Below are 23,080 nucleotides of genomic sequence, written 5' to 3' on the forward strand. Positions count from 1 at the left end.
TTCCTCATAACGGGAAAGTGTCTCAACGTGAATCATGTCTAGTACTTTAGTCGGCCTATAGAGACAATGTAGCCTAGTCCTTTGTTTAGCAGCCGCACTGGCGTGGGAGCTCTTGGGACGGGATTACTGGATAACTAATTTCTGTAGGTGTTGAGTGTGTGGTGTGTCGTGTGTGTGTGGGGGGGGGATTAAGGTTGGCCAGGTTCTCTTACATGTGGTCAGCGGTGCCAAGACAACAGTGAGTGAGGAGTGAGGTCACATCAGGTGTGTGTGAAAGGGTCTGATTGGTTAGGTGTGTTGTCTCTGGTAGGGACCAGCAATACAAATACCTGTCTTGATCTAGGCTGTGAGAGAGTGTCAAGTGGTGTATCTCAGATATCACTGGTGCCACACCATCGATGCTTTCTTTACTCATGCCATATGACGGGCGTGCTTCATGTAATATGGTGTGATAGGCTGGGACGAGAGCCGTGACGCATGAAAGTTTACGCCGCGCTAGCACTGCGGAACAGACCTGCGCAGGCACAGGCCAACACACATCACACACAGCACAACGCGACACGCACACATCACAACACAGCAACACACCGACAACCACAGCACACACAACCCAACGAAACAGAGATCACACGACCACCACAAAACAACTGACACACACACGATCACTCGGTCCGTTGTTGTCCATGTCTCATACTATTCAGAGGGCTTTATGCTTGGGTGGATAGAGCGTCATTCTTCAGCCCACCCATCACCTTCTATCCTCTCTCCTTCTCCCCTCTCCTGCTCTCCATTCCTTGTAAGACCACAACTCCTGCCTGCAGGCAGCACACTGCCCTCATTCAAACCACCAACCATCACTCACACTAAAGCTACTTCCATGTTAAGTCACCATCACATCACATTGGATTTAGTGGTATGGACATTGGAACGCGATCTGCCTTTGTTTTACACTTGTGGGGCAGAGATCCATCTAAATGAATAGTGTTGTTTCATATGGATCAACTACAAATTACTACCACATTTTATAGACTTCCGTTGTAATTGGTTGTGGTTCAGAGGTATGGGTCATGGGTTGCATCCAAAATGGCACCATATTCCCTGTAGCGTGCATTGCATTTCACCAGAGGAAAATAGTGCACTCCATGCAGCCAGGGTCATGGTCAGGGTCAGCTAAAGAAGTTGAATACTTTAGTGTTTGGATTGAGGTGAGTGTTAGGATTAGGGTTAGGATCCCTACTGGGTAAAGTGCTTGGGTTATTATGGTTCTGGTTTGGCCCATTGTTGTGCTACTGCTTAATGCTTACCCTCAGCTGCACAGCAACCGTAACTGGACCACACCTCTCCAGCCTCTGCAGGAAAGATGTTGCTCCCTTCTTCTTCAAGAGCTGAGAGAGGAAAAGATGAGGAGGGGAAGAGGGAGAGAGAGAGGGAGAGAGGGAAGAAACGATGAGGGGGATGGTGCTATTAGAGAGCTATGAATAGTGAATATTAAAAATACAAGTTGGTTGACCCGCGCTATGGAGACACCACGTGATGCAGTCCTATGAATACGGTCAAATCATAATATGAATATGGTAATTTATGGCAAGATCTATAAAGCCAATTTTCCATTACGGTCATACATCTATACGCTATTCAATGTCCTCCTCCTCTACCTCAACCATTCAGTACCATACAATAATGGACAATAATGTACTGTACCATATCATCATATTACCATTATTACAATTCTGAATTATAATATCTTTGATGATGGATGTAAATCCATGAGCTTCTTTATAGCCGTGTTTAACTACAGTGCAGCAATATTGTGCAATGTTACGTCATGTGATTATTACGGTCTTTGTTAACATAGGGAAAGAGTGAAGGTCTTGCGTAAGCCTTTCCTCTATATGTTTAATGAGGAGGGCCATTGGGTTCAGCCTTCAGCAGGTTATGCAATACAGAGGCAATTGTAGTGCACATACACACACACACACATGCACAGACACACATACTTGTACAGATACACACACATGCACAGACACACGCTCAGTGAATCCTACTAGTTACTGCCCTATTAGATTTGACCTGAAAACAGAGAGAGAGAGAGACAGAGAGAGATACAGAGAGAGAGAGAGAGACAGAGAGACAGAGAGAGTTCATCTGCCTTTGGGCTAAAGAGCAGGAACACAGACCGCACCAAAGAAATTGGAAATACAGACAAAAATAAATAAGGAAATCGTCTCAACATAGAAACATTTATTCCTGTATACTAACTATATCCCCCCACTAGAATCCCCATACTTCAATGAAGCCAGCTTCTTCGTCCTTGAAGGGGAGATCAATCATTTCCAGACCTAGGGACATGTACCAGTCTGTTGCAACCTAAACGCCAGAACCTGACAACCTTAGCATGCAGGGGGACAAACACCCACCTGGAGGTGACAGCAATACACTCCCCAATATGCCCCCCTAGGCACTACTTAAAAAAATAATTTAAAAAGCAGCTCTGTCGCACGCTGGGTCTGTATATAGTCAATGGTAGGCTTCGAGGGGACTGCTGTGGTGGTACACCTACAGGTAATCTCTTGCAGCAGTACTGTAGAATACTTTATCACTGACCTCAACCCAGAGTCTCTCAGAGCCTTCACAGTCAGCCCACTGACACCCTTATCAGATCACAGTAAAATCCCAGCCTACTTGAACAGAGCAATACTCAATCACGAGGTATAAAAGCTGAACAAATTGCAGACTATTAAGAATTGCTGTAGATGGAAGGAAAGTACAAAACAATTAGCCAACAACAGATTCCTTTTAGACGACTTCCTTGACAAAATGTTTCACTGCAATAGTGAAGATTGAAACTTGGCAGTAGGAAGCCTAAACAGTATATTTGACCTCTCTACTTCCCTTATCAAATCTAAACATTTCAATCAGACAACCGAAGAAAATGAATAACAATGGAAAAGGGTTTGATGAAGAATGCAAAAACCTAAGGAAGAAATTGAGAAACCTATTCAACCAAAAACACAGAGACCGAGAAAACCTGAGCCTACGCCTTCACTATAGTGAAACACGAAAAGAGTACAGAAATAAACTAAGGAAAAAGAAAGAACAGCAAGTCAGAAATCAGCTCAATGTAATTGAAGAATCCATAGATTCTAACCACTTCTGGGAATATTGAAACACACTAAACAACAACATGAAGAGCTATCTATCCAAAATGGAGATGTATGGATAAACCACCTCCCCAATCTTTTTGACCCTATAACAAAGAAGAAACAGCAAAAACATATATACTACTGTTCAAAAGTTTGAGGTCACTTAGAAATGTCCTTGTTTTTGAAAGAAAAGCACACTCCACACTGCCCTTTCCCACCTGGACAAAAGGAACACCTATGTGAGAATGCTATTCATTGACTACAGCTCACCACAGTACCCTCAAAGCTCATCAATAAGCTAAGGACCCTGAGACTAAACACCTCCCTCTGCAACTGGATCCTGGACATCCTGACGGGCTGCCTCCAGGTGGTAAGAGTAAGTAACAACACATCCGCCACGCTGATCCTCAACACAGGGGCCCCTCAGGGGTGCGTGCTCAGTCCCCTCCTGTACTCCCTGTTCACTCATGACTGCACAGCCAGGTACGACTCCAACACCATCATTAAATTTGACGATGACTCAACAGTGGTAGGCCTGATCACCGCCAATGACGAGACAGTCTATAGGGAGGAGGTCAGAGACCTGGCCGTGTGGTGCCAGGACAACAACCTCTCTCTCAAGGTCATCAAGACAAAGAAGATGATTGTGGACTACAGGAAAAAAAGGACCGAGCATGCCCCCATTCTCATCAACAGGGCTGCAGTGGAGCAGGTTGAGAGCTTCAAGTTCCTTGGCGTCCACATCACCAACAAACTAACATGGTCGAAGCACACCAAAACAGTTGTGAAGAGGGCACGACAAAACCTATTCCCCTCAGGAGACTGAAAAGTTGTGTCATGGGTCCTCAGATCCTCAAAAGTCCGGAGCCCCCAGCGACGGTCCCCAGTCCGGAGCCTCCAGCGACGGTCTCCAGTCCGACCCACTCCAATTTGCATACCGCCCCAATAGGTCCACATACGATTCAATCGCCATCACACTGCACACTGCCCTAACCCATCTGGACAAGAGGAAAACCTTTTGTAAGAATGCTGTTCATCGACTACAGCTCAGCATTCAACACCATAGTACCCTCCAAACTCATCATTAAGCTTGAGACCCTGGGTCTCGACCCCGCCCTGTGCAACTGCGGTCTGCACAACACATCACCGGGGGCAAACTACCTGCCCTCCAGGACACCTACAACACCTGATGTCACAGGAAGAGAAAAAAGATCATCGAGGACAATAACCACCCGAGCCACTACCTGTTCACCCCGCTTCCATCCGGAAGGCGAGGTCCGTACAGGTGCATCAAAGCTGGGACCGAGAGATTGAAAAACAACTTCTATCTCAAGGCCATCAGATTGTTAAACAGCCACCACTAGCACAGAGAGGCGGCTGCCTAACTTCAGAATTGATATCATTGGCCACTTTAATAAATGGAACACTAGTCACTTTAATAATGCCACTTTAAGAATGTTTACACATCTCGCATTACTCATCTCGTATGTATATACTGTATACTGTGCCCTTCACTATCTATTGCATCTTAGCCACTCTGTCACTGCTGATTCAGATATTTTATACTTATATATTCTCATCCCAATCCTTTACTAGATTGTGTGTATTAGGTTTTGTTGTGGAATCTGTTAGATATTACCTGTTAGATACTGTTGCACTGTCGGATCTAGAAGCATAAGCATTTCGCTACACTCGCAATAACATCTGCTAACCATGTGTATGTGACCAACACAATTTGCTTTGATTTTGATTTGATTCACTGTCTTCCCAAGCAACTCCAGCGTAGATACTCCAGTGTAGATTTGGCCTTGTGTTTTAGATTATTGTCCTGCTGAAAGTTGTATTCATCTCCCGGTCTTTGTGGTTGAATCTGTTTTTTGAAAATCACTACTCAACTGAGTGTCCTTACAGATAATTAATTGTATTGTACAGAGATGAGGTAGTCATTCAAAAATCATGTTAAACACTATTATTGCACACAGGGTGTGTCCATGCAACTTATTATGTGAATTGTTAAGCACATTTTTACTCCACGTTTGGGAAACGATGTTCTAGCTGAAGTTATGAAATCTAGCATAATTGTGAGAACACAATGTTTTATAGCAGAAGGGTGTGTGGTTTGTGAACCCTTAAAATGTCATGAGAAACATTTATGATGACACTATCTTACCACATACTTGTGTGTATGTGTGTCTGTGTGTGTGTGTGTGTGTGTGTGTGTGTACATGTCCTCTTATCAGCTGGCAGTACAGGACAAACAAAGCTATTCCCAGAGGTCTATATTTAACAGTATGGTGGGAAGTGGCCTAATTTGGGAAACATGTTTTTTCCAAACACACACTCTTTGCTTTTCCATCAGTCCTCTGCTCCTGGCTGCTGCTTTTCCAATCGGAACACCCAGCTTCCGACTAAGTGCGTCACAGAAATGGAAACAGCCTACTTTCACCATTGGTGATTCCCACCTCCCTTAACCACCAATCAACATGTGTGKGGGGGGGGGGGGGGGGGGGGCATATTTAGAATGTTCTGAGGAGGGATGCTTTGAGCTGTCTGTCATTTCTATTGATCATGACGGTGAATACATCATTTATTTATTCATTTGTATGTATTACCACACTGATTGCGGTACTTTATTGGGGTCTTATTGATTTTACCTGGAAAAATGACATTGATAAGTACTGAATGAATACCATACTGACCGTTTGGATAGGTTGTGGTTTAGATATGACTCATGAGTTAGGGGTATCACCCTCTTGTTTAATGTACCTTAATGAGTCACGAATAGTGTATGTCTGTATATTGTATGCTATACAGTACGTGTCATATGTTACGTTAGCCTCTTTGCTCCTGTCGCTGAAGACTACAACCCATATCCCTGAAAACATATTTACCAGGCCTCTGGTTTACCTATTTCCGTCACTGAAAGAGAATCTATTATCTGGAATGCCTTACCAGTCGATACAGGTTATTAAATGAGATATACACATACATTCCTGTTTCTCTCCTTTTGGACAGAAACATACATACCCACAAACACACTACTCTGTAGTAGTTGCCATGCGAGATTACCGTGTGATCTCAGATGCCCGAGCACCTTTAGGGAGATGCGGAGTGAATTTGGTAAACTCTGGAAAACATTTATTTTCACACATTTAATTACCCATACCAACTGATATGGCATTCCAGATTAAAGATATACCTTCGGTGATGGCAAATGTTTATTGGGAATAGATATATGGGAGGGCTGGTGAATATGTTTTGGGAAAAGATATATGGGAGGGCTGGTGAATATGTTTTGGGAATAGATATATGGGAGGGCTGGTGAATATGTTTTGGGAATAGATATATGGGAGGGCTGGTGAATATGTTTTGGGAAAAGATATATGGGAGGGCTGGTGAATATGTTTTTGGGAATACGGGCTGTCGTTTTCAGTGACAGGAGSCYAACGTGTACAGGTCTCCCGGACCAACGAGGCTAACGTGTACAGGTCTCCCGGACCAACGAGGCTAACGTGTACAGGTCTCCCGGACCAACGAGGCTAACGTGTACAGGTCTCCCGGACCAACGAGGCTAATGTGTACAGGTTTCCCGGACCAACGAGGCTAATGTACCATATGACATGTACTGTATAGCATACACTCTGAGTGACTCGCTAAGGTGATGGTTATGTCACTTAGTCCTCCATACCTTGGTGAGCGTATGAGGTACGGTATGCTACACAGTATACGGTTTACCAGCCATTGTCCAGTACCTTGGTGAGGTCCAGGTACCTCCGAGGCTCGCGGCCTGCGGGGGTCAGGGTGGAGGGGGATGACATCCTGTTTAGGAGAAGTGCTGCTTTGGGCCCCCTCAGAGCCATCTTGGCCTGGCCCGGTACCAGTGACCCAGTCTGGGTCAGCTTGGACTGGAACAACTGCTGCACCAACACACTCTCACTGGCTGTACAGGGGAATCACAGAGAGAGAGAGAGAGGGAGGAAAGGGAGTTGAGAGGAAGGAGGGAGGAAGACAATTGGAGAGCGTTGATTGGAGGAGAGGATCAGCGGGAGCAGGAGAGGAGGAAGGAGAGAGAGGGAGAGAGAGAGAGAGAGATAGAGAGATAGAGAGAGAGAGGAGCAGACAGTAGACATGAGGGGATTGAGAGGAGAAGGATGGTTGGAAGGAAGGAAAGAGGAGAAGTGAGGGGGAGGCAAGGGAGCAATAATAGCCATGTAAACAATCAGCTCCATAAGAGAGTAGGCTGAGCATGCTGCCAAAGAACACGTGAAGCAGCCCTGGAAAACAATGAGATCTTTGAGAGAGGCATGTGTGTGTGGGAGGGGAGTGTGTGTGGTGTGTGGTGGTGAGAGAGAGAGAGAGAGAGAGAGAGAAGGCAGAGAGAATGAGAGAGAAAAAGAGAGATCTTGAAAGGAAAAATAAACAAGAGTCCTAGACTGGTTGTAGGGAGTAATGACTGTGGGCTCCAGAGGTAATTGTCTCTTCATTTATGTAATCATAATCCCCCACCACCCCCACCACCTGACTACTGAGGCCCACAAGGCACTCTCCATACATACAGCTCAGCCCACCCTCAGCCCCTGCTCTCAGCCCCCGCCCTCATGCACCCTTCAATCTAAACTCACCTTTACCCTTTGGTATATAGGAAATGGATGGGAAGGAGGGCCTGAGATGTATCCACAGGAGGATGCTGAGGGGAGGACAGCTAATAATAATGGCTGGAATGGAGTAAATGGAATGGTATCAAACACATAGAAACCATGTGTTTGATGTATTCGGTACCATTCCATGTATTCCGTTGCAGCCGTTACTATGAGCCCGTCCTCCCCAATTAATGTGCAACCGGCCACCTGTGGCTGTATCATATTATCTGAGTTGGAAGTGTTTGTGGGTATGTATGTTTCTGTCATAAAGGAGTGAAACAGGAAGGTGTGTGTGTATCATAATGTGTGTACATTGTGCGTATGTGCACAAAGGAACAAAAGCAAGAGAGAGGGACAGAGAGAGGTACAAATAGCCAACTCTGAAGGGGTAGCCTTGATTAGGCACATCTTGTAAATTACAGCAAACCACAGTAATTAGCCCTAGAGACGCTAAGCTATCTGCTCCTGGCTCTGACACAAAGTCTGCCTGTGTCCTGCTATGCTTGGCTCACAACTACACCAGCACACATCTGGCCATGCTCAATAGACTATATACCCACTACTGCTGTGTTTGGGTCGTTCCATATGAATTCAATCATTTTCTGACAGTACCCCTTCCAGACATGTTTGCCCATGGAAGAAGTGGTCAGAAAGTGACTTTTTGGACCTGAATGACAAAACCTTCAGGAGATTAGAGGTGGTCAAAGTTGACCCATTTTGCATTCCCCATCCTACCATGGGACAAGCATGTCTTCCTCACTGGAAAATATAAAAGTTTGAGTTTGATATTGTATTATCCTTACAAACAGGATTGTCAAACTATTTGATTATTTATTGAATTAAAAAAAAAAAAATGTTTTACCTAAACACGTGTCAACTCAATGTTTTCTCATATGTTGTAGCTTAGACCCTATTTTACATTGTCTGAGGTGTTTGTGTTTTGCCTGTCATCGGTTGAGACACAGCATTCTTTTGAATTCAGGGTGAATGTCATTTCAATCATAGAAACATAATTTTGGAATGAACCTATCCCTTCAGACCACTACAATTTAGCTGGTACACCATTGACATTTAATTGAATTTATACATTTCAATTACTATCAGGAAGATGGCCACCAGTCCAACCACCATCGAATGACATCTTGAATTGGAATGTCTATTCTATTATTTATATCTCTATGATTTCAATAGGTTTCCTTTGAAAGATTGACAGTTTAATTTAAAACAATGGATATTTCCACTCAAGTCACAACACAAACACCTCAGATCATGTGAAATAGGGTCTAAGCTACAGCTTATGCGTGTTTAGTTAATATATGCTTACGGTAAAGAAATTACTATTTTAATTTAAAAAAGTTTTTTTTTCAATAAATAATTAAATTGTTTGACAACCCTGTTTGTAAGCTTTCAAATGATATTAAACTCAACTATTTATATTTTTCAAAGATAAAGACATGAATGTCTCATGGTAGGGTGGGGTATGCAAAATGGTCAAGGTTTCTTAAAATCAAAAGGGGTGCAGTCAGAAATTGATCGAAATTAAATGGAACTACCCATGTGTGTGTGTGTGTGTGTGTGTGTGTGTGTGTGTGTGTGTGTGTGTGGTGTGTGTGTGTGTGTGTGTGTGTGTGTGTGTGTGTGTGTGTGTGTGTGTGTGTGTGTGTGTGTGTGTGTGTGTGTGGTGGTGTCGGTTGTGTGGTGTGGTGTGTATATTTAGTGATACTTACACTTCAGAACCAGTAGCAGGCTTTGGGGGAGGGAGTCCTTGTTCTTCACCAGTGTTCCTGTGAGGTCATAGGCCATCTACCAATCAGAGAACAGATATACAACAACATGTTAAAGGTACACCTTTAAAATGTCAGATTCACTCACCTGGTCTACATTGTATGTGAGTGTGTTGCTGTGTGCGTGTGCGTGTGCGCGTGCGCGTGTGTGTGTATGTGAGTGAACACCTACTCACTTGGCCTGCGTAGTGTTTCACAGTGAAGGCAGGACCCTGGTCTATGGGTGGGGGGTTTCCATTGCCGTCCTTGGTTGTCAGGGATATGCCGTGTGTGGGTGTGTTGTCGAGGTGTGTCTGTAGTCTCTTGTAGAGCGTCTGTTCTGTAGGCCTCAGCGACTGACTCTCCTCATCCATCACAGACAGCAGACCTTGAGGCTTCTGGGAAGATGGAGGACAGGGGTCACAGACAGATATAGAATGCATAGAACCACGGTACACTGTGCACTGACGCAGGGTAAAATATTTTTCAGCTCCTTAATGTTTCAGGTTAAGATTGGAGGTAGTGTAACCTGATCTTGTACCACAAAATCTATATAACCACACTCAAAACCAAAGCCTTTTCTAGAATGAGATATGTGTTATTTTTATAGGGGTTATCACAGTTCTTAAAGAGGCAGCGGTGCGGTGGAGACCACAGACAACAAAACATTACCTGGAAGAAAAAGTCTAGAATGGCAGGCTGGTTGCCAGGTGACCGGAGCGTCTCCATGGCGATGGCCTCCTGTAGACACTCGGCCTGCTCCTGCTGGAACAGCACCTCGGAGACATACTGCCTCACACGCTCGTTGGTCATGTTCACACACAGCTGGGAACACACACAAGTTAACATGCAAGTAAATGGTGTGTGGCAAATTCACACGGGACTAAAATTACAGATGTGGTGCTTTGTGCTTGTACACATAATTACATTACCCGACCTCCCGCAGTAAAACTCATGCCGTCTAATAAGGGCTACAGTAACATGTAAGCCTAATGTCCTAAACAATGGTTTCACCATAGGCCTAGGCTACTACGCAACGATGTATAGGCATATGCAATCACCGCAAATGGCTCACCAGCACTTCCCGCACTGCTCACATGCCTATCTCAAACCCTCATGAAAACTTTGGTTAAAAATGTAATAAAACAGTGAACTTTAAGAGTTGAGAAATAATAATAATAACATTAAAGTAGCAGTTGTTATTTCCATTTTTGGACTTATAAATAATGTATATGTTCCCATTTATTCTTGAAGAATATAACTTAGAAATACCTCTTGAGCTTCGTTTAACTTCCTTACCCAATCAGAACCCAAAATATAAGCTTGTTTTACTCCAACGTTTGTAAACCAAGTAAATGTAACCAAAGACTATGTAGCCTCAGAACATGGTTAAAACTATCATTTTGATATCATGGATATCATGGATTCGTTGCATCCATAGCTCTGTCTATGAATCTGAGGGTGGTTACATTTCTCCAGCCCCATCCCTCAGGTTTTACTGAAATAGGGGTGGGAAGAATGCTTTGTTATTGTACTGCTGATTGCCACTGTAAAGGTCTGCCTCCTCTCCATGATATGGAGCCCCCAATCCAGAGCCAAGAGCCGGCTATATGTCTATAGCTTACTTTAGCTACTGTACTGCTATAATAAAATGTGCCATTGTTTACTTAGAAGTAAAATAACAGGGCTTAGCTACAGGTAACTGCCAAAATAAAGGAAACACCAACATAAAGTGTCTTAATAGGGTGTTGGGCCACTACGAGCCAGAACAGCTTCAATGCACCTTGGCATAGATTCTACAAGTGTCTGGAAATCTATTGGAGGGATGCGACACCATTCTTCCATGAGAAATTCCATCATTTGGTGTTTTGTTGATGGTGGTAGAAAACACTATCTCAGGCACTGCTCCCAAATCACCCATAAGTGTTCAATTGAGTTGAGATCTGGTGGCTGAGAGGGCCATGGCATATGGTTTTCATGCTCATCAAACCATTCAGTGACCACTCCTGCCCTGTGGATGGGGGCATTATTATCCTATAGGGGCATAGCCATAGTAGCCAAAATAATGGCCTGCCCAGCATTTTTTTACATGAGCCTAAGCATGATGGGATGTTAATTGCTGAATTAACTCAACCACACCTGTGTTGAAGCACCTGCTTCCAATATACTTTGTATCCCATATTTATTCAAGTGTTTTCATTATTTTGGCAGTTACTTGTATATTGCACAATGGGCATTAAGGGTTCAATGCAAATATCTCTTGCTTTTCATAGTTAATTTGCTTAATATTGGGATGGGAGAGCTGTCACTCCCCTTACTGTAAGCAATCACAAATCAAAGTACCAAATATTTCTGTCCAGTCCATGACGTTGCAGCTCGTGTCATTACCATGCCAATTTTAATGGTGGCGCCCAGTCCCAAATAAGCATTAGATCCGAAATCAAAATATTCAAAGTTATGCAAAGATGCTATTTCTATATGACAAACATCTAGAACATGTATTTATGGTTGTTTAGATTGTAAAATGCTTCCATTCCCCTTTAACATGTATTGGATATCACAATGACTTGTAAGAAACAACAGAAATAATTAAATTGTGGGATATTTAATTTACATTTGTTTTAGTCTTTGAACTTGAATTGTATTTTAGTCTAATTCTACTCTCTTGTCCTTGAGTGCCGTCTATGACAGCGTCAGTCAGTCAGTCTCAGCAGGTGTTGATGTTTGTAAAGCATGAGCTCATTAAGGAAATGCTGAGCAGGTACAATACAGCTCTGACGAACAAACTCTAACAAGCCCAGGCCGCATTAATGACCCTGATCTGTGTGTGCATCGTGTGTGTGTGTGTGTGCCATGAACACTCTAAATTATCATGCTTGTTTTGTTGACACCTGCCCCTCCCCTATCTCTTCAGAGTGTAATGTGTAATCCAGTGATTAGTTGTCTTCAATAACAGACAGGGTCTCCTCAAACATGGACCTGAACACTGGAACACAGGAAACACACTGGGGGAAGGAGGGATGAGGGAGGAATGGGGGTGAAGGGGTCGAATGGGGGTGGAGGGGGAGAATGGGGGAAGAGGGATGTTTAATCCCCAATAAATGTCTACCGGTCTCTTTCTTTCATCCACTCTTACCCATCTATCTCTCCTACACCTCTCTCCATCTCTCTCTCTCACTCTTTCTAAGATTCCCTTGTCAGGTTAGATCTGTGAATTCCCCTCTTCCGTTCGGATTAAAGAACATCCTGTGAGGAAAGCAATTGATATCTTACCACTTCCAACACACACACACACACACACACACACATGGTTTGATCAGGGGTGGTCCCAAGGGGAGAGTGGGAAAGCCGAGGGCAGCATGGGTAAGCACTTATTTCCTTGAACACCTCCAATGTTCCGCTCGGATTAAAGAACATCCTGAGAGAAAAGCAATTGACATCTAACACTTCAACACACACGTTCACACACACACACACCACACACACACACACCACACCACACACACACCACACACACACACACACACACACACACACACACACACACACACACACACACACACACACACACACACACACACACACACACACACAGTGATATAGAGACTTCCAGCTAAACTCTCTGATCCTTGTTCGTACAGTGGAGAAGTCCATAAGATCTAGAGACCAAGGCTTTACACACAATATTTATGAACGAAAGAACAGAGGGAGAGAGATGGCTGAAAGAAAGACATGGGCAATGACAATAACATGCTGTGTGAATCATTAACACGCACACACAAACAGGCTATTTGTTGTGGGCCTAATCCAGGGGAGACACAGAGTCAAAGGTATTGTGTCTGCTTTTTTATCCAAAGCAACTTTCAGTCATCAAACCCACTATCCTGGCTTTTGCAAGCACCATGCTCTACTAACTGAGCTACAGAGGACCATAAAATAAACCACTGCCATGTGGTCCTCGGTCTCAAGGGTTAAACCTAGACCTGTTATATACACAGTGGGGCAAAAAAATATTTAGTCAGCCACCAATTGTGCAAGTTCTCCCACTTAAAAAGATGAGAGAGGCCTGTAAATTTTCATCATAGTACACTTCAACTATGACAGACAAAATGAGAAAAAAAATCCAGAAAATCACATTGTAGGATTTTTTATGAATTTATTTGCAAATTATGGTGGAAAATTAAGTATTTGGTCACCTACAGACAAGCAAGATTTCTGGCTCTCACAGACCTGTAACTTCTTCTTTAAGAGCTCCTCTGTCCTCCACTCGTTACATGTATTAATGGCACCTTTTTGAACTTGTTATCAGTATAAAAGGACACCTGTCCACAATCTCAAACAGATCACACTCCAAACTCCACTATGGCCAAGACCAAAGAGCTGTCAAAGAACACCAGAAAACAAAATTGTAGACCTGCACCAGGCTGGGAGACTGAATCTGCAATAGGTAAGCAGCTTGGTTTGAAGAAATCAACTGTGGGAGCAATTATTAGGAAATGGAAGACATACAAGACCACTGATAATCTCCCTCGATCTGGGGCGTCCACGCAAGATCTCACCCCGTGGGTCAAAATGATCACAAGAACGGTGAGCAAAAATCCAGAACCACACGGGGGGACCTAGTGAATGACCTGCAGAGAGCTGGACCAAAGTAACAAAGCCTACCATCAGCAAGGGCATTGAAGATTGAAACGTGGCTCTTTAGCAATGACAATATCGCCAAACACACCGCCCGGGCAACGAAGGAGTGGCTTCGTAAGAAGCATTTCAAGGTCCTGGAGTGGCCTAGCCAGTCTCCAGATCTCAACCCCATAGAAAATCTTTGGAGGGAGTTGAAAGTCCGTGTTGCCCAGCAACAGCCCCAAAACATCACTGCTCTAGAGGAGATCTGCATGGAGGAATGGGTCATAATACCAGCAACAGTGTGTGAAAACCTTGTGAAGACTTACAGAAAATGTTTGACCTCTGTCATTGCCAACAAAGGGTATATAACAAAGTATTGAGATAAACTTTTGTTATTCACCAAATACTTAATTTCCACCATAATTTGCAAATAAATTCATAAAAAATCCTACAATGTGATTTTCTGGAATTTTTTTCTCATTTTGTCTGTCATAGTTGAAGTGTACCTATGATGAAAATTACAGGCCTCTCTCATCTTTTTAAGTGGGAGAACTTGCACAATTGGTGGCTGACTAAATACTTTTTTGCCCCACTGTAGTTAGCTGGTTGATACCTCTAAAACCTTCTCCACAGCCAGAAAAGATGACAGTAGCTCAGTCTGGCCTTGATGTTCGAACTATGTCTATGACTTGAGAATACCTCAGACAAACTAGAGCCATAAAACAAGACTCAATACAAATGGAAGGAGTGGAAACACACATATAATACGGCGTGGGGAAATCCATAATGTGAGTGTTGTGAAATTAACGTACCTGCTCAAATCCATTCCTCTGGAATTCCTCAAATCCAAAGATGTCCAGAATTCCAATCTCAAGAGCAGGATCTCTTTGGGAGAGGTGTGGAGGAGGGGAAAGATCAGAGAAGGAATTCACAAACAGTGTGACAGCTCCTCAGATGCCATGTTGTTGTGTGTCCCTGTTCGTGTGTATGTTTGATTTGGTGTGGCTAGAATGAATGGAAAAGTGTGTGTGTTCCCTGAAGTATATACAGTGCATTCAGATACTATTCAGACCCCATGAAGTCTTCCACATTTTGTTATGATACAGCCTTATTCTAAAATGGATGAAATTGTTTTTTTCCTCATCAATCTACACACAATATCCCATAATGACTAAGCAAAAACTAAAAACTGATATCGAATTTACATAAGTATTCAGACCATTGAACTCAGTACTATGTTGAAGCACCTTTGGCAGTGATTACAGCCTCGAGTCTTCTTGGGTATGACGCTACAAGCTTGGCACACCTGTATTTGAGGAGTTTCTCTCATTCTCGCACAGCTATTATCAGATCTCTCCAGAGATGTTTGATCGGGTTCAAGTCTGGGCTCTGGGCCATTGAAGGACATTCAGAGACTTGTCCTGAAGCCACTCCTGCGTTGTCTTGGCTGTGGGTCGTTGTCCTGTTGGAAGGAAAACCTTCGCCCCAGTCTGAGGTCCTGAGCTCTCTGGAGCAGGTTTTCATCAAAGATCACTTTGTACTTTGCTCTCTTCATCTTTCCCTCGATCCTGACTAGTCCCCCGTTAAAAAACAATCCCCACAGCATGATGCTTCCACTACCATAATTCACCATAGGGATGGTGCCAAACGTGAAGCTTGACATTCAGGCCAAAGCGTTCAATCTTGGTTTCATCAGACCAGAGAATCTTGTTTCTCACGGTCTGAGAGTTTTAGCAAATTCCAAGTGGGCTGTCATGTGCCTTTTACTGAGGAGTGGCTTCCGTCTGGCCCCTCTACCATAAAGGCTTGATTGGTGGAGTTCTGCAGAGATGGTTTTTCTTCTGGAAGGTTCTCCCATCTCCACAGAGAAACTCTGGAGCTCTGTCAGAGTGACCATCGGGTTATTGTTCCCCTCCCTGACCAAGTGTCACGCTAGCTATCCTCAAACTCCCTGTCATAAATCGACCAAGGCGCAGCGTGCATGTAGTTCCACATCTTTTAATGAAAGTGAAACCGAAACAACCAAAAAACAAACAGGTAAACAGCAAAGAACGTGACGCACCCGAGGTGCACACAAACACACACGGAAAATAATTACCCACAAAACACATGTGGGAAAAGGCTACCTAAGTATGGTTCTCAATCAGAGTCAACGATAGACAGCTGCGTTTGATTGAGAACCACACCTGGCCAAACACATAGAAATAGAAAATCATAGAACATAGACTGCCCACCCAAATCACACCCTGACCAAACCAAAATAAAGACATAAAACGCTCTCTACGGTCAGGGCGTGACACCAAGGCCCTTCTCCTCTGATTGCTCAGTTTGGCTGGGCTGCCAGCTATAGGAAGAGTCTTGGTGGCTCCAAACTTCTTCCATTTAAGAATGATGGAGGCAACTGGCACCCTTCTCCAGATCTGTGCCTCGACACAATCCTGTCTCGGAGCTCTACGGACAATTCCTTTGACATGGTTTTTTCTCTGACATTCACTGTCAACTGTGGGACCTTATATAGACAGGTGTGTGGCTTTCCAAGTCATGTCCAATCAATTGAATTTACCACAGGTGGACTCTGATCAAATTGTAGAAACATCTCAAGGACGATCAATGGAAACAAGATGCACCTGAGCTCAATTTTGAGTCTCATACTGTAGCAAAGGGTCTGAACACTTAGGTATTTCTGTTTTTGTTTTTAAATACATTTGCCAAAATTTCAAAATAAATGTTTTTGCTTTGTCATTATGGGGTATTGTGTGTAGATTGATGAGGAAATCATTTTATTTAATCCATTTTAGAATAAGGCTGTAACGTAACAAAATGTGGAAAAAGTAAAGTTGTCTGAATACTTTCCGAAGGCACTGTATATTAATTATTGCATATCTTGGTGTGTGTGTGTGTGTGCGTGCATGCATGTGTGTGTGTGTGTGTGTCTGTGTGTGTTGTGTGAGAGTGTGAGAGTGTTGAGAGAGAGAGTGTGAGAGTGTGAGAGAGAGAGAGAAAGAGTGTGAGAGAGAGAGAGTGTGAGAGAGAGAGAGAGAGGAGAGAGAGAGAGAGAGAGAGAGAGACGAGAGAGAGAGAGAGAGAGAGAAGGAGAGAGAGAGAGAGAGAGAGAGGAGAGAAAAGACAGAGAGAGAGATAAAGGACAGAGAGAGAGAGAGATAAAGACAAGAGAGAGAGAGAGAGAGAGAGAGAGATAAAGACAGAGAGAGAGAGAGAGAGAGAGTGGCGGGTCAATGCAAAAACACACATTCCAGAAGATAATAGTGCTTATCTAACATGACGATAAAGCTGAAAAACATCAACACACCAAGACCAAGGACCCACTGGCCTCCACCTCTACGCTGTGTCTGTGTGTGTGTGGTCTCCAAGTCAACTCTGCGTGTGTTAGTACATAAAATGCAAACTATTCCAACTCTCCAGTGTAAACGATATGTTATGAGTGATAGTATCAGTGTTGTCTTTCTGACAGGCTTGCATGTGCTATTGTTGAGTCTGCGATGATGGACATATGACAGAAGGTTTTTAATGGGTATCTGTGCTGGCTGCCAATTAATTCCTTGTAGGGTTTACAATGAAAAATGTACATGCCTGCGATACACATGCACAGAGACGCGCGCACACACACACACGTTGCCCTACCCCATGTTGTCGTCCTGTCCCTGTAGGTAGTAGTTGCTGTTGTTGACCAGGTAGCTGAAGAGGCGTCCGTACAGGGCTTTAGCCAGCTGGTCTCTGTAGTGCTGTGACATCTCCACCGTGTGACGCCGTGTGATGACATCACCTGAAGGAAACAAGAGGGTAAACGCCATGGTGACCTGGGTCTGACATCCAAACGGTTACCATAGAAATCCTATTTTCAGCTTACAGATGGGAAGTATGTTTGTATTGTGAAGTCAGTCAATGTTTGGGGAAAAGATGAGGACAGAGGGTGAGTGATTACCTTTGAAGTATTGCACATCTGAGGTGAGGGCAGAACTCAGGTCATCAGAACACACCTGTAGCATTCCAGATACTGGAGAGAGAGAAAAGGGGGAAAAAAGAGTAAGAGAGAGAAAAGAGAAAAGAGAAAGTGAATAAGTAAAGTGATAAAAGAACAGAAAACAGAGATAGGGAGTGGGTGGAAAGGTCATACTCAGTTCAAGCCTAAACTTCAGTCACTCACAGAGAGATAAAAACAGTTTAAAATATGACGTGTCACACTCTGACTAGTACTGATGGTGCTCTGAAAAAAACGAGGGTCAAATCATAACGTCAGTGATCTTCAGGTCGGAAAGTCGGAGCTCTAGAATGATGCCAGAGTTTCCGACTTGGAATTCGGAGTTGGATGACCTTTCAAAACAATTTTTCCCAGTCGGAGCTGGTTTTTTTCAGAGTTCCCAGTTGTCTCAAACACTTTGAAGTCGGAAGTCGGGGAGATTTCGGTGTTCCCAGTTGTTTTGATCAAAGCAACACTTCTCGCTCCAGCCTACATAATTCATTCTGACATCACTGAGCCGACATGACGAGTCGATCTCCGCTAAAACTCATCACCGCTTATATGCTGGCAGCGCTTAGTCATCCCTGACTCAGGGCATATGAACGAGCACAAAAACAGTGTGACAGGAACTCAGAATCCCAATGACCTCACGTCTCCTTGAGAGGGCCCTGTTTTGGTGTGGGAGATGGCATAATTTGTCTACCCTCTCTGTGAGGTCAGGGTAACACGTGTGTAGTTGTGTATTGTAATGTGGGGCGTAACGGGTCCTCTTCTCACAATGGTAACAGCATGAGAGGGAACAGGGGCTCACCAAACAGGTGACTATAGCAGACTGGCTGACACACCAACAGCAAATACATGACAGAATGGGAGAGAGTCTCTGTGTGTATGTGTGTGTAAGAGAGAGAAAGAGAGTAAAATAGGTCCTCAAGGACAATCCAGAGACACTATTTGCTGACAGCTAAAAAGAGGAGAACGTAAGCAACTTAATTTTCCACAAAGACCATCCCCTGGCATGGCACAGTGCTATAAGAGCACACTACACCTATGTCAAGAGAGAGGGTATTGGCCCAGGGTGGAAACTCAGAATACTAGACATTGAGGAAATTGAAACAACCTCGGTCAACGTGTACAAGTCTAGGACAGTAATAGTTCAGGGCATCCTCATGCAGTTCCAGCAGGACTTTTACAGGATCAAAGAGAGAGCACAGCAGGAAAAGCTCTCTCACTGTGACGACTCCCCCATCCTGAGTGAGTCTGATCACACCTCTTCAAACTGTCCTACAGACGAGGATAGTCACCCCCCCAGCGCTGAACACAACAAGGTACCACAACTGCACTGCTCCTGCATCATTGAAAGGGATACATTCCCAGAGCTGGAGAGAGACATGGTTGAGCTCAGAGAGCTAGTCCACACAATCCAGACATGACAAACCCAAAAAACAGACCAGCACAACAACATCCCTCCCAACAAGACCCGGAGGGCAGAAGGTGGAGATGGACAGCTGTCTGGGAGAGCTGGCTGCTCTACGGACTGAGGTGAGAGAACTTAGAGGCACACATGGCACTAAAGGAGGAGGTGAGAAAGCTGAGGTGTGACAGAGTGTAGGACACTCCCCCAGAGGAGCCAGTAGAACAGCCCACTTCAGACCCGGACCACAACCTCAACACCACAATGGGACAGACAACACAGGACCCACCAACTCAACAGACCCCACCCCTTCCTAACAGCCCCCCTGTCAGCTCCCCTGATAGCCCTCTTCACACAGGCACAAATGACCTGAGGGCCCAGCAGGAAAAGTGGCCACAGCACTCAAGGGAGTGATTGATAAAGCTTATTCCACTTTCCCCAATGCACAAGTCTCCACCCTGCTACAACAAAAATACTTTCACCCTGCCACCATACAGCAGGTGAATGCAAGTATTTCACGTGACTGTGCCTCAAAACCTAATGTATACCTGGCCCACCACTCCATCCTGGACTTGAACAGCCTTTACGACCATGTCCACCTCTACAAGGCAGCAGTCCCAACTTTTGCCAGGACCGTGAAGGACGTCACCCTCAACCGTAGGCCCAGCACCTCACACAGGAGCAACAGAGAACGGACAACAGGCCTAGACGAAGCGAGACACCCTCTCAGACCTGTAAGACCCCCTCCTGAAGGACCTGCACCGAGAGAACCCATGCCAAGAAGACCTACACCCAGACCACAGAATCACCAGCCACACCCCAACCAGCTAAGACCACCCTAGGCAAACCCTGGCCACACCCTATATTGGCCCGCCCATATCAGAACTATGCCCCTTCTGCCAACCCCATTCCCCCCACCCCTGCGGCAAGAACCTCAACATGACAGCAGGACATATGACCAGACAGTGAGCAGAGCAACAGGCCCAACCCCCCCATTACACCCACCCAAGCCCCATCCTGCGATCCAAGAGGTATGTATCAGATGTGCAACATGCTCTGCTCACACCTACTGTGATGATCTGTGTCTAAACCACACAAAAACAACACTAGACACTATGAAATGCAAAGCTTTTACTATCTCATCCTGGAATGTAAAAGGTCTGGGGTCATCTGCCTTTGGCCTAAAGAGCAGGAAACCAGACTTCATCAAAGAAATTGAAAATACAGACATTGTAATCCTACAAGAAACATGGTATAAAGGAGATGGACCCACTGGTTTCCCTCTAGGTTACAGAGAGTTGGGAGTCCCATCCACCAAACTACCAGGTGTGAAACAGGGAAGAAACTCAGGGGGTACCCTAATTTGGTATAGAGCAGCCTTAACCCACTCTATTAAATTAGTCAAAACAGTAACATTTTACATCTGGCTAGAAATTAATAAGGAAATGATCTCAACATATAAATATTTCCTTGTGTGTGCTACCTATATCCCCACAATAAAATCCCCATACTTTAACGATGACAGCTTCTCCATCCTAGAGGGGGAGATCAACAATTTCCAGGCCCAGTGACATGTACTAATCTGTGGCGACCTAAATGCCAGAACTGGACAAGAACCTGACATCCTCAGCACACAGGCAGATAAACATCCACCTGGAGGAGACAGCGTTCCCTCCCCCATATGCCCCCCTAGACAAAACTATGACCACATAACCAACAAAAGCGGTTCACAACTCCTGCAGCTCTGTCTGGCGCTGGGTATGTACATAGTCAATGGTAGGCTTCCAGGGGACTCCTACGGTAGGTACACCTATAGCTCATCTCTTGGCAGCAGAAATGTAGACTACTTAATCACTGACCTCAACCCAGAGTCTCTTAGAGCATTTACAGTCAGTTCACTGACACCCCTACAAAATAACACTACTTGAACAGAGCTATGCTCAATCATGAGGCATAAAAGCTGAAGGAACTGAATAATATTAAGAAATGCTACAGATGGAAGGAAAGTGTGGAAATCTTCCAAAAAACAATTAGGCAACATCAAATTCAATCCCTTCTAGACAATTTCCTGGACAAAATGTTTCACAGCAATAGTGAAGGTGTAAACTTGGCAGTAGAAAACCTAAACAGTATATTTGACCTCTCCGTTTCCCTATCAAATCTCAAAATTTCAAGAAGACAACCTAAGAAAATGAACAACAATGACAAATGGTTTGATGAAGAATGCAAAACCCTAAGAAAGAAATTGAGAAACCTATCCAGCTAAAAACATAGAGACCCAGAAAACCTGAGTCTATGGCTTCACTATGGTGAATCACTTAAACAATACAGAAATAACCCATGTAAAAAGAAGGAACAGCACGTCAGAAATCCGCTCAATTTATTGAAAGAATCCATAGAATTGAATCACTTCTTTGAAAATTGGAAAACTCAAAACAAACAACAATACAAAGAGTTATCTATCCAAAACTAAAATGTATGGATAAACCACTTCCCCTATCTTTTTGACTCTATAACAAAGAACAAACAGCAAAAACATATACATGATCAAATACAAATCTTAGAATCAACTATTAAAGACTACCAGAACTCACTGGATTCTCCAATTACATTGAATGAACTACAGGACAAAATACAAACCCTCTACCACAAAAGGCCTGTGGGGTAGATGGTATCCTAAATAAAATGATAAAATATGAAGACCACAAATTCCAATTGGCTATAATTTAACTCTTTAACATCATCCTCAGCTCTGGCATATTCCCAATATTTGGAATGATCATTCCCAAGGAATTCCCAAGGAATGATCACGCCAATCCACAAAAGTAGAGACAAATTTGACCCCAATAACTACCGTGGGATATGCGTTAACAGAAACCAACCTTGTATTATCAATAAACAGCAGACACGTACATTTCCTCAGTGAAAACAATGTACCTAGCAAATGTCAAATATGCTTTTTACCAAATTACCGTACGACAGACCACGTATTCACCCTGCACACTCTATTTGGCAAACAAACAAACCAAAACAAAGGCAAAGTCTTCTCATGCTTTGTTGATTTAAAAAAAGCTTCAGACTCAATTTGGCATGAGGCCCTGCTATACAGATGGATAGATAGTGGTGTTGGGGGGAAAACATACAACATTATATAATCCATGTACACAAACAACAAGTGTGCAGTTAAAATTGGCAAAAAACACACATTTCTTTCCACAGGGCCAGGGAGTGAGACAGAGATGCAGCTTAAGCCCCACCCTCTTCAACATATATGTCAACGAATTGGCGAGTGCACTAGAACAGTCTGCAGCACCTGGCCTCACCCTAATAGATCCTAAAGTAAAATGTCTACTGTTTGCTGATGATCTGGTGCTTCTGTCCCCACCCAAGGAGGGCCTACAGCAGTACCTAGATCTTCTCCACAGATTCTGTCAGACCTGGGCCCTGACAGTAAATCTCAGTAAGACAAAAATAATGGTGTTACAAAAAAGGTTAAGTTGGCATGACCACAAATACAAATT

The 23,080-nt window shown here is 43.9% G+C and overlaps 1 protein-coding gene across 1 annotated transcript in view; it reads right to left on the reverse strand.

Annotated features, from left to right (window-relative positions):
- Nucleotides 1-23,080, reverse strand: part of LOC111959253 (uncharacterized) — a 202,670-nt gene that overhangs the window by 54,254 nt on the left and 125,336 nt on the right. Inside the window, 8 exon segments of the mRNA XM_070437758.1 lie at nucleotides 1,305-1,385; nucleotides 6,896-7,083; nucleotides 9,511-9,586; nucleotides 9,744-9,944; nucleotides 10,219-10,371; nucleotides 14,982-15,054; nucleotides 17,812-17,953; nucleotides 18,113-18,184. Coding sequence (XP_070293859.1) covers nucleotides 1,305-1,385; nucleotides 6,896-7,083; nucleotides 9,511-9,586; nucleotides 9,744-9,944; nucleotides 10,219-10,371; nucleotides 14,982-15,054; nucleotides 17,812-17,953; nucleotides 18,113-18,184 — 986 coding nt within the window.

The sequence above is a fragment of the Salvelinus sp. IW2-2015 genome, linkage group LG36 (genome assembly GCF_002910315.2).
Source record: "Salvelinus sp. IW2-2015 linkage group LG36, ASM291031v2, whole genome shotgun sequence".
Taxonomy (NCBI): Eukaryota; Metazoa; Chordata; class Actinopteri; order Salmoniformes; family Salmonidae; genus Salvelinus; species Salvelinus sp. IW2-2015.